Source organism: Tasmannia lanceolata, unplaced genomic scaffold, assembly GCF_043159265.1.
Source record: "Tasmannia lanceolata isolate RefF3 unplaced genomic scaffold, GAP_Taslan_0.1 ptg000012l, whole genome shotgun sequence".
In the NCBI taxonomy this organism is placed as follows: Eukaryota; Viridiplantae; Streptophyta; class Magnoliopsida; order Canellales; family Winteraceae; genus Tasmannia; species Tasmannia lanceolata.
The window spans coordinates 7,133,445-7,145,287 of NW_027518689.1; the positions used below are offsets into that span (position 1 = coordinate 7,133,445).

An 11,843-nucleotide genomic window follows, 5' to 3' on the forward strand; every position below is an offset into this window, starting at 1 on the left:
CACCAATATGATGTGTCGGAATCCGGGTCTGCGATCGCGCGGTAGGTAGAGGGCCTCCGCGAGGTCTGCAATCACAAACAAAGGGGGTCAGGGGGTCCGGAGTGGGTCCCGGACGACCACTTCAACACCCAAGTCAGATCCTTCGACCAATCAATATAAAGGACAGCGAGAAGAGGAGGGGGTTCGATCAGGTTTACCAGGACCAAGGCGCGGGTTCTTTTCTAGGTGTGCGGATGAGTGGGTCGGAGTGGACTAACAAGGAGAGTGGGATTAAGTTCCTAGTCTCCTCTGTTGTTGCCTCGCCTCTTTTTCCGGTTGTTACGCGGGAGCTGAGAAAAAAGGATGTCTTTCAAAAAATGTGGATCCCTCTCTTCTTCCCTTCCCTCCCTTTTAAAGGGAGGCGCGCGGACCTTTTCATCATTTTGGAGAGAAAACCTTCCTTTGCAGGATTAGGCCGTTCTCCTGCTCCGCCGGCGCCCATGGCTTTGCCTGATATTTCCTTCCATAACTTGTGATGATGAGGCCTGGACGGCGAGAGAGCGACACGTGTCGTGATCGTATGGTCTTGCCATTTCCCAACGCCTTTCTTTATGATGGTTAGGCTTTATTGGTGCATGGACGACACGTGGCAAGATCTGAGAGCAACGCCGTATTATGTCCCATCAGGGACACGAGCTCAATCAAATGCAAAATCGGAGTGATGGCATTCTTGCATTCAACAAGAAATTAAGAAATGAAAGATATGGAATCAAGATTAGAACACTAATCTCTAAATCCCATGATCCTTAGAGAAAAGGTGAATGATGGAGAGAAGAGCCAAGCTCTATCTCAAATTTCTCTCTAAAGAGAATCTTTCCAAAAATTTCAATTCTAAAACTTCTTACAAATGAGAAGAGAAGGGCCTCCTTATATAGGTAACCCCTAATACAATATAAAATTCCTAAACTATCCCTATTGACACAAAAGCACCATTAAGGACAATTACAACAAGTAAAATGACTAAATGAACAAGAAAAAGACACCTAGACTAAGAACTATGCAGGAAATGATGTGCATAAGGGGATGCTCCTACATCAGGGGGCCACCATTTTATATAGTTACACTTCATGTTTTCATTTTAAAAATCCCAATATAGTACGAGAAATATTGTCTACTTGCTGGAGGGTGGCCACCCCCAACCAACGACTTGCAAAATCCCTTTTCTAGTACTGATTAGAGGTGCAACTTGGGTTGGGTTGAGCTTTTGCTGAAAAATGAATTAGAATCAACCCGAACCCGACCCAGTTTTAAGGTAAAAGATCAACCCGAGTTCCAAAAAATTGACCCTAGTTGCACCGCTAGTACTGATATGTGTAGAAATTAGTAAGCGGGCCACCCCAATGACCAAACCGTCCATTTGATGGGTCATAATGTAAATATGTTGTACCCGAAGAATAATTTCTATAGGCTGATACCTACCCTCTGATCTATAGAGGTTTTCATAAACTGAATGAGATATTCTTAATTCCAACGTTATCTGGATTAATGATCCATACATGATATTGTAATGTTGGTTACCACTGACATTTTTCTCTGTACAATATACATCCTGTTCAGATTTGATTAACCAATCTTCCACATTGATTGAGTCATAGGAAAATATTTAAAGCCAAGACCAATGAGATTCATTTCTACCATTCATCCAAAGTCCTGACAGAAATAAGGAGATTGTGTTTTAAAATCAAAAAAGTTGATAATGTTGATTAAGCCATCACAAAAGCCTATATCTCCAAACAACCAAGTAGACAACCGGAAGGGTTAGAAACTCTGCGCAAACATTGATAATGATGCCCATTAATTGGGCTGCTTGTTGATCAGGGGTGCAATTTACTTCCAAAAAAATGGAAATTATTTAATAATTGGTCATAATGTAAATAGGTTGCACCTCGAAAATCATCTCCCTATGATGATCTAAACCATCCATATGATGGGTCATAATGTAAATAGGTTGTTCCCCAAATATAATTTCCATAGGCAGATACCTACCCTCTGATCTATAGAGGTTTTCATAATATTCAATTTCTCTACAGATCAATTACTCTATAGATCAATTTCTCTATAGATCAAAGGGTAGGGATAATCCTATGGAAATGATTTCTCGGGCACAACATATTTACATTGTGGCCCGTAAAATGGATGATCAGGATCATCCTACGGTGTGGGTCATACAGTCCATTTTGAAAAATACTGGACTATATGGGCTTGCACTATATCAAATCTGATAAGTATAGGTAGGGCCTGCCTTGGCCCCACCAAGGGCTCATGTTGGAGAGAGAGAGAGAGAGAGAGAGTACCTGTTGTATAGAGTTTTCCCGGCTGTGAATTTACCAATCTAATCTAATTCTAATCTAACTACTATATATAAAGGGGGAATCGTGGGTTAAGTTCTTCCACCCTTTGCTGTTATTTCCGCTTGTGTCCCACTGCCATAATTCCAATTGTATCCCACATGTAAGGGCATTTGTGTCATTTGCCGTTATTTCCGCTTTTGTCCCTCCTTTTGATCCACACATCAGCATTACTCTTTTACCATTAACCCCTTTGCTGATATCTAACATCTGCCTCTATGAGAAATTATTTGCAAGTAAAATCGTAATCTACATACGAAAAGTACCGACATAAAGTACTTGTCTGACAATTACAGCAAAAAACTACCAAGAAGAGGTAAAGACATATGACAATGACGAAAGAACTACCTTATATTACTCAGGACACTTGCAAAATATTGATGGATTCTGGGCAATTGAAGAGGAACAACAATTATGGAAACCCTATCGATTGGAGGGCTAGGATCAGCCTATATCGATTGGAGGGCTAGGATCAACCTATGGAAATGGTTTTACAGGCACAACCGATTGATGTTGTTTTCCATCACATGGACGGTTTAGATCAACCTATAACCCTCTATAGATCGGAGGGTTCGGATCAACCTATGAAAATTATTTTTGGAGCACAACCTATGTAGGAAGTGGCCCATCCAAAAGAAATATCTTTTCTTTTTATCTGGGATTTACACGTCAACATTACTCTTTTACCATTAACCCCTTTGTTAATATCTAACATATATCTCTATGAGAAATTATTTCAGGGTAAAATCGTAATCTACATACGAAAAGTACTGACACAGGGTACGGGCCACACCGTACATTTTCATAGAGTGAGGAGTGCGATCATCAAAATACGGTGAGTAGTGCCATTATAAAATATGGTAGTGAGGACATTAGCACTATATATAATTTCAAACCGTCGTTGTTACTTGGATGTTCCCACGCAAGTCGGGTTCAACCCGAATTTGGGTTGGGTCGGGTTAAGCTTTTTCACAAATCGGGTTGGGTTGGGTTGGGAAAAATCAACTCCAATTGGAAATCGAGTTGGGTCGGGTTGGGCTGTCGGGTAACCCGACCCGACCCGAAATCCGAATTTTGGTTCCATCTAAAGAAGTTTAGTATATTTGTGTTTTTCTTTTTCAACATTGAAATAGTCTCCACAGTCCACAATGGACGCTTTGGAGATAATCCTATGGTGCGGGCCATACCATACTTGAATAAAGTGAGGAGTGTGACCATCAAAATATAGTAGTGCGGATAATATTTCCCTTTGTTAATTGTAAGTCCCTGTTTGGTTTTGATTTTGAGAACCGATTGTGAGTTAAAAACTAATTATTGGTGACTCACTATTGGTTCTCAAAATCCAAAACAACCCAGCTTGAGTTGAGGTTCTCAACATGGACGGTTTAGATCAACCTATGATGTGGTCTGTACAATTTCAAATGGATAATTTAAATGGATAGCATGTGCATCGCACGTGCATTTTTCCTAGTACAGGTAAAAAGGGGTGAATTTACCACTGCCCAAATTCCTCCTCTCTATAAGATTATAAGTCAAGAACTACTAGAGATTGAAACACCATGAAATCAAGGAAGCGTGCCACCCCAAAGCAAAATGTAACATAAATTATAAAAAATAATTTGGAACTAGTAAGTTGTAAAGACTAAAGAGATAAATGAAATGAATGAGAATGTGAGAGGCTCTCATGACCTTTATATAGGAAATGAATGATAATATGACAAACTCCACTCAAATGAATAATTGACTTCCCAATTTCCCATCACCCATGTGACCGAAAGAAGTGTTGGGTATATAATAGACCTAATTACTCTAACAAGAAGGAGGGTCACACGAGGGTCACACGTGAAACATAAAGACGACAACCATGCTCTCTTACATGGCATATCATTAAGAGCCAACCCTCTCTCTCTCTCTTAACAAGTAAAAATAATTTCCATACGATGACGGCTAGGATCATCCTATGGAAATGATTTTTGGGGCAAAACCTATTTACATTGTGGCTCATCAAATGGACGGTTTGGATCATCCTATGTTGTGGGTTGTACAGTCCATTTTGAAAAATAGGGGGTGAATATGGTACAAGGGGGTGAATTTATCATTTCCCAATCTCTCTCAAGTCCCAAGTCCCAAAACGGTTTATGTGAGAATTGAGGATAAATTCACTCCTTTAACATTTTTCTTTGCCTTTAAAAACTAAACGAAAATTCACCCCATTTATTAATTTTTTCGGCATTTTTCTCAAGATATCTGAAATTTCGGTTGAGATTTCGAAAATTTCGTCAGATTTAGGTTGAAATTTAAATATATCGAAATTTCAGACGAAATTTCACGAAATTTTCGCAAAATAATATATCATTTCATTTTTTGCCTCCATGGTTCGAAGAGTTAGGATGATCCTATGAAGCTGATTTTTTGGGCACACCCTATCTATGTGAGGGCCATCAAATGAATGGTTTGGATCACCGAAACAATGTGGGCCCCCACTGTATTTTAAGCTAGTGTGTAGATAACTTATCTACACTAGTGTGTAGAAACCGTTCTCTCTCTCTCTCTCTCTCTCTCTCTCTCTCTCTATATATATATATATATATATATATATATATATATATATATATATATATATATATATATATATATATATATATATATATATATACACACACACACACTAGTGGGACAACCCGTGCTACGCACGGGTGCAATGAAAATTCCAAATGGACCACCATCTTAGCTTACCAACAATTTTTGATCAACTATCTTTATTTTTCAACTTATCCAAATGACATAATTGTATAAGTAATCAAGAAAGAAAGAAACATTAGCAAAATGATTACCAAATAACGCATAGACTTTGATTTTGGTTACTATGAAAGTCAGATACATGTTTCTGTAAGTCTAAAGCCATACACCAACCTCCAAATCATTTTCTCACATGTACTCAACAATGATCTTCAAAAACAGTATGTAATAGATGGAAACTTAACACAGTCACGAATCATTATCTGAATAGCATAACAGTGTATAGGAAGTCATTTCTCTTATTCAGAGGGTACCTATCATATGTATAGGTTTCTGTAGTTAATGAACACACTATAGAGTTTTTTTTTTGTACATATTTTTTACATCATTTATCATACAATACTTGTAGTGAAACATAGGTTGTGTGCATATTTTGCTGAAAGATTGTCAGATGATATTTTTTTCTTCCTCCATTTTACTTCCATCCACATGATTTTTTTTATGTTATTCAGATCTCTTCAAGTTTCCCTTTTCCTTTCCCAGTAACTTCCTCAGGATCTCTGACCTCTGTATGATCATCATCTTCACATAGGAAAATAGAGTTAGTAGTTTTTTCTCATTAGCTTCAGTTTGGAGAAGAGTATATAGATTGTACCTTCTTTGGATGGGTCTCTGATGACGATCCCAACTTCTCTGGTTCTCTTCTTCTGAGTTGATGGATTTTTGTCGGTGACATTTGTTGTTGACGATGACACATCTCTTGCCGGTGGTTGTAATTCTGAAAAGAAATCCGTTGTTTCAAATTTGTTAAGAAATATTTTTTTTGGGAAACAAAAGAATGGAAGAAAATTGTTTACCTTCAGTTGAGGACAATAATGCATTAGTTTCTTCTGAGTAATCAACGTTCAGTATTGAATGGATGGTAACACTTGAAATGTCCAATAACGTTTGATTTTTTTCAACTGGTATGATGAAGATAAATTTATTCCCAACATTTTTACACAGAACCGTATTCATTAATTCTGTGTCTTGACCCTATGACATGAGAATATTCATTAAGAAGACAAACAACAGGCTATTAAGAGTTTTGTTGTAATGTTGTAAATAAGATGTTCATTACCTCAACAATTTGACTTTTAAAGTCTGCTGCTGACAGTTCGAGTATAAATTCAGCCTCGTCATTAAATAAAGTTAAATCGATTGTGCCAGTATGGTCAACAACATTTACTCTAATCAAACACCTGAATTGTTGGCAGAGAATGTGAGAATTTGACTTTTTCTTTTAATATCCAATAAATGATGTGTTGGCTATTTGAGATGGAGATTGGTTTTTGTTACCTCAAAATGGAATCATCACTTTCATATCCGCAGTATTGACATCTTCTCAAGTCAGTTGCACGTATAATTCTTCTTTTGCATACCACACAAGCATCATAACAGAATAACAACTCTGTTTTAATTCGATTTAATGCTGCCGTTAATTTATAATATGATGCCTGGAACTAGAGAGTTGATTTGTTAATCGTCGGATAATATTCTATTGATATATATCTACAACAATCCATGTACAAATTGTAACAAATGTTGTTTACATTTGCTGGATGTTGACACAATTGATAGTAAACTTCATTTGCAACAATGCTCTTTATGATTGGGAATGTAAATATATTGTTCAGCGGTGATGAAGAATTTCAATATACGAAGCAAATATGTTCTTGTTTTTCCATCAGAGTTTAACCTGGAGAAAAGGGAATTTTTGTTGTAATCATTGAATTATCTGGGAAGTTTTGTGAAAAAATGAAATGCAGATCATTTTTCCTTTCTCACCATGATCGCAATCGATCAGCTCCCAGGTTAATTGGGTCAATTGTAGTTGTTGTATATGTTGTACTTGAGAGGGAGCTTCCTGTGATAATGTCCAATGAAATAATCATCATTACATGTGTTGGAAAAAAGTTACAGATTAATGCTATATACAGATGACTTTATATACCTTGATATGTCATTACCCTAACGGACTTTGCTGCAACGACATTTTGTAGTACAGGTAGTTGAGTTGAATCTATTGTTAGCTCCTCAATCTTTGATCCCCATAATGTTAATACAACTGGGAAGTTGCTGTATTAATGATGAGAGAGACTTTATTGGGTAGTTGTCTTTCAGGCATATATTCAAAAATATTTTGTGAAATCAATTACTTACTGTACCTTTGATCAATCAGGATAATATCTCGCTTTCTGGTCACTGCATTGACTTTTGTTTTGATAATTTGAACAGTACCAACATACACTATAACTGCCAAAATATCTATTGTAAAGGGGAATTATTATACTGGACATTGGAAATTTTAATCAACGTGGTTTCATCACTATTTTATACCATAGTTATTACAACCATGAATTATATTATTGAAGTTGTAGAAGGTACCAATTAACTGATGCGACCGGAAGCTATTCTCACAAGCTGCTTTTAACGGCACAAAGTAATCAACAGGCATTCCTTCTCCGTTGAATTCCGTAATTCTGGTATGTCTAGTAGGAAGCAGTTGATATGGATGGTTGACTATTTTGTACTGTTAAGTCAGCTCTCGGGCAGTAAGATTATCGATATAATAAAACATATTTTCTTGCAGCAAGTGTCTGTATGTTTGTATATCCCCATCAAATAGAGTAAGTTGAATTTCTCCATCCTAATGGAAGAGATAACCAATTGTATAACTTGAATTAGAAACTGTAGACTAAGGTAACGTATTTGGTCTTTCACATAGGATTATCAAGAATTGTCATCAATTTACTTTTATTCTCAAGTCGAAGGAAAATATACCTGTTTGTCAATCAGAATAATTGTTGATACTTGGCCACTGGCTCGAGCTCTTGTAAATTCATGTATGTGTAACACTTGTTTTACTCGACATTTTATATTCCAGGATGGTCGACTCAAATGTATATGTTGAAATGGAGTATACATTCTTTACAATGTGAATCGATATTAATTTTCTAACAATAATTACACTTGATAATAGAATTCCTCTATCGGAAAATATAATACAGAAGAAGAAATGTATGAAAATTTTTATTCAAAATTCATGAAATAATTTGTTATACAATTTGCGATAACTTTTGTAGAATTTCTTTGAAAACAATATTCCTTGTGTATCCTTTTTTTGGATGTTCTGTATCACATAATAGTATTTTAATTGCTGATGGAGAGGTTGCACGTGAAAGTGCAACATATAGTTGTCCATTGGTAAAAACAGGTTTTGGTAAATATACACCAACTTTTGATAAGGTTTGTCCTTGACTTTTATTTATAGTCATTGCAAAGGCAATTTTTATAGGAAATTGTCTTCTTTTGAATGTAAACGGTAAATTATTCGCAGAAGGTGACATAATAATTCTTGGTAGACAATGTATTTCGCCTTTATTTGTTCCTGTAATAATACTTGCTTTAATTGTTTGATGTTCTAATCCAAGAACAATCATTCAAGTTCTATTGCATAATCCAACAGATGGATTTAAATTTCTTAATAATATAATAGGTACACCAATCTTTAACTGTAAGCAATGTTTGGCTATTCCAGGTAAATCTAAAGAATGCAAATATTCAGGTGTTGGTAAGAATTGGGAAGCATATGTATCTTTTTTATCAGAAATTGCTGAGTCAGCACTTAAATATGTTTTTAATTCTCCAGGCAAGGCTTCTAACATTAGGGAATTAATGTGGTCAACATCTTCATTCCCTGGTGCTAATATAGCTCGTTCTTGCAAGTAACTATCGTTATATAGATTAGCCGAGAAGTTGTTGTAAACGTACGCAATCAAATGTCTTATTCCAGTGTCATTTCCATCTATCAACATATGATCAGGAATTTTTATCCAATCATCTTCTGGGTGACCATCAATTGAAATTGTAGGCGTTGTTCCATTGCCAACTTCAAGAACCCAATTTGCAAATGAAGACAATGCAGCAGTTTTTGTAGATGGTCAATTTCCTTGGTGTAGACGCATGTTTGTAAGTAGGTGGCATACTTGACAATGTTCCCATAGATAAGATTTTTCTAAGGAGGCAGCTATAATAACTTCTTGGCTGGCCTTGGGAATAACAGGAAGTATCTGTCTGAAATCTCCTCCAAGGACAACAGTTTTACCGCAAAAAACTTGCTCATTTTGATTTGAATTTTTTTTCTTAAAATATCTCTTAGTGTGTGATCAACAGATTCAATTGTGTATCGATGTATCATTGGAGCTTCATCCCAAATAATGAGCTCGGTTTTTTTAATGAGTTCTGCTAACTCTAATTGTTGTGGAATTGTGCATGTAGAGGTTTCTTTTATATCAAGTGGGATTTTGAAACGGGAGTGAGCAGTTCGACCACCAGGTAATAATACTGCAGCTATACCTGAAGAAGTTATACTTAATACAATTTTGCCATAGCTTTGCATTATACTTAATACAATTTTGCCATAACTTTGCATCTTATATATTAATGTTTTCCATAAATATGTTTTCCCTGTGCCTCCGCTTCCATATATAAAGTAAAAACCACCTTTCTTTTGAGTACATGAATCAATGATTTTGTTGAAAATTGAAATTTAATCAACATTGAGAGATTTGTACAACCTGTCAAATTCATTTTTTGACTCTAATTCATCATAATTTGATTCCTCCCAAATTAATTTGTTTCCATATTTGGTTCGACTCTCCTGTGTTGGCATAGGCATAAGAGGGTAAGATGAAAGACTTTTTCCACTACAGTTTAAAATTGTTTCGATCTCTTCCAATGCCATATCTTTTAATACATTCATAGGCAATAATAATGATGGATTTTATAAATGTAATTGAGTTCTTGATTGTAAATCATCTGATAGAGATTCAAAGTGAGTTTCCCATAATGTTAATGGGTTTGCTACATTACATGATATAAGTATTGATGCAAATAAATGTCGAAGCTGTCGACCACTGGCCCATATAGATGCTTATGTAAGTGCCTCATGCCATTCATTATCATCGTATAATAAACCCAAGGCACTACATGCACTTCTAAAATCTTCATAAACAATGCTATTGACTATGCGTAAATGTTCATAACGTAGGCTGCCTCGCACAATACTCAATAGCATGCGCAAATAATATCGTTCACCTGATGATGGATGTGCAAAATATAGTTTGCCAATAGCTCTCTCTTTTTGTCGTCGATGCCACTCTTTCTCCCTTCTATCCCAAACCCAAGCAGTTGGGAATCTATATATTTCAATGTTAGTGCATCCTCATATTTGTTATTTGTTTCCATCCATTTCGTAAACATTGTTACTCGATGTTTGGGTTCTCAATCACTTCATAAGGATCATCGTTGTCATTAAACACTATGTATTGTTCGTTTGGTAGATGAAATTGTAAACGTTCAACAAATGGCTGAAGTTCTTGTAAGTCAAATTAAAAAATTCTCAAACATGCTTCTGGTGCAGATACATATCTACAATCTAAGTATTGTTTTATTTCATCTCTATTGTCATCCGAATTACTTTTTGATTGCACTGTTTCTGAAGAATTAGTTTCGAGGACTGCACTTGCTTTGTCGGACCTTTATGGAGGTATTTGAATAAATACTTAATCACCTTTGTTTTAGCACAAAGTTCAACATTAATATGTGAATTATATTTCATTATGAGAGCTCGATTGTATGGTACGACCCATTGGTTATCTACTCTATGGTCATGCACCATGAAATGTCGGCCATCATCCCTTCGTCGGTAGATAGGGAATCCAGAATCGTCGACAGATGTCTTGTTATTAAATTTTTTAGGATATTTTTTCGAACAAACATTTTTTTACCATGCACGATGCGCTACGGTTGGTCATTCCACATGGACCATAAATCATTGTTTTTGCAACAATTTCAAAAAGTTGTGGGTCACTTTCTTTATTTGGAAGTTCTCCAGAAATGAAATTGTCAATTTCTTCTGCTGTGACAATCCTGTCCTCAATTGCTAAAGTTAGCAAAATATGTGCATGTGGTAGGCCTCTCTTCTGGAATTCAACAACATGTATATCTGCATTTATGAAATAAGTGTTATGAAATAGGTGTTTTTATATGCGGATGATAAAAATGAAGATGTTAAGAACGAATTATCTATTACCTGCAACAACTGCTCCGAAAACTCTTGCTGCGGAGGTCATTTATAAGTAGTTTTCTTTTAATATTAAATACTCTGGCTACTATGTCCGGCCTATCTTCAACCTTTTGCCCCGGAATTAATTGTAAAGCAGCGGTAATCTCTTCCCATTTGGTGTTTCAAGTAAATGTTATGAATAAATCCGGAGGGCCATACCATTGACAAATTGCCCTTGCATCTTGGAATGCTTGCGCCATATAGCGAGGTCCTCCTGTAAATGACGATGGTAGAATTATTCTCTGTCCAATATTTCTGGCATCATGATCTCCGCTCTCTAAAGCATCTTGTAAACCTTCATAAATATCTCCACGTACTTGTTTTTTATTTTGGTGGACCCATTGAAGCCTCTGCTCTTCAATAGCGGTATACGCATCAATTACAAATTGTTGGAGCAGATGGCCAGATTTAATTAATGTTTTCCCTTCGTTTGGTCGATATTGAATTCGGTAAGCATAAAACTCTCACATGCTGACAGTTTGTCTAGACGGCCGAGTAGAATTGAGCTCAGACCTTATTGCTATATTTGGCCGCCATCCATCTTCCCC

The 11,843-nt window shown here is 36.2% G+C and overlaps 2 protein-coding genes across 2 annotated transcripts; both read right to left on the reverse strand.

The window, feature by feature from the left end:
- Positions 1-5,291: 5,291 nt before the first annotated feature.
- LOC143887062 (uncharacterized) lies at positions 5,292-6,619 on the reverse strand. Its single transcript, XM_077391171.1, has 5 exons — positions 6,465-6,619; positions 6,247-6,367; positions 5,984-6,161; positions 5,782-5,904; positions 5,292-5,708 (listed from the first exon to the last, which is right to left on the reverse strand). Exons 3-5 carry the CDS (start codon positions 6,141-6,143, stop codon positions 5,635-5,637), a joined length of 357 nt encoding a protein of 118 aa, XP_077247286.1. The 5' UTR covers positions 6,144-6,161; positions 6,247-6,367; positions 6,465-6,619; the 3' UTR covers positions 5,292-5,634.
- Positions 6,620-8,608: 1,989 nt separating this feature from the next.
- On the reverse strand, positions 8,609-11,302 carry LOC143888510 (uncharacterized). The gene is made up of 3 exons (XM_077392968.1): positions 11,263-11,302; positions 10,996-11,175; positions 8,609-9,057 (listed from the first exon to the last, which is right to left on the reverse strand). Exons 1-3 carry the CDS (start codon positions 11,300-11,302, stop codon positions 8,609-8,611), a joined length of 669 nt encoding a protein of 222 aa, XP_077249083.1.
- Between the last annotated feature and the right edge of the window lie 541 nt (positions 11,303-11,843).

Bases quoted from the DNA above. Each gene is read 5' to 3' on its own strand.
- LOC143887062 (XM_077391171.1), bottom strand. From the start codon at position 6,143: ATGAATACGGTTCTGTGTAAAAATGTTGGGAATAAATTTATCTTCATC. The intron at 5,905-5,983 runs GTAAACAATTTT...ATTTCTTTTCAG, and splicing joins ATTATTGTCCTCAACTGAAG to AATTACAACCACCGGCAAGA. The intron at 5,709-5,781 runs GTACAATCTATA...TCCTATGTGAAG, and splicing joins CAGAGACCCATCCAAAGAAG to ATGATGATCATACAGAGGTC.
- LOC143888510 (XM_077392968.1), bottom strand. From the start codon at position 11,302: ATGACCTCCGCAGCAAGAGTTTTCGGAGCAGTTGTTGCAG. The intron at 11,176-11,262 runs GTAATAGATAAT...TCATAAATGCAG, and splicing joins TTTCGGAGCAGTTGTTGCAG to ATATACATGTTGTTGAATTC. The intron at 9,058-10,995 runs GTCCATGTGGAA...GGGTTCTTGAAG, and splicing joins TGCAAAAACAATGATTTATG to TTGGCAATGGAACAACGCCT.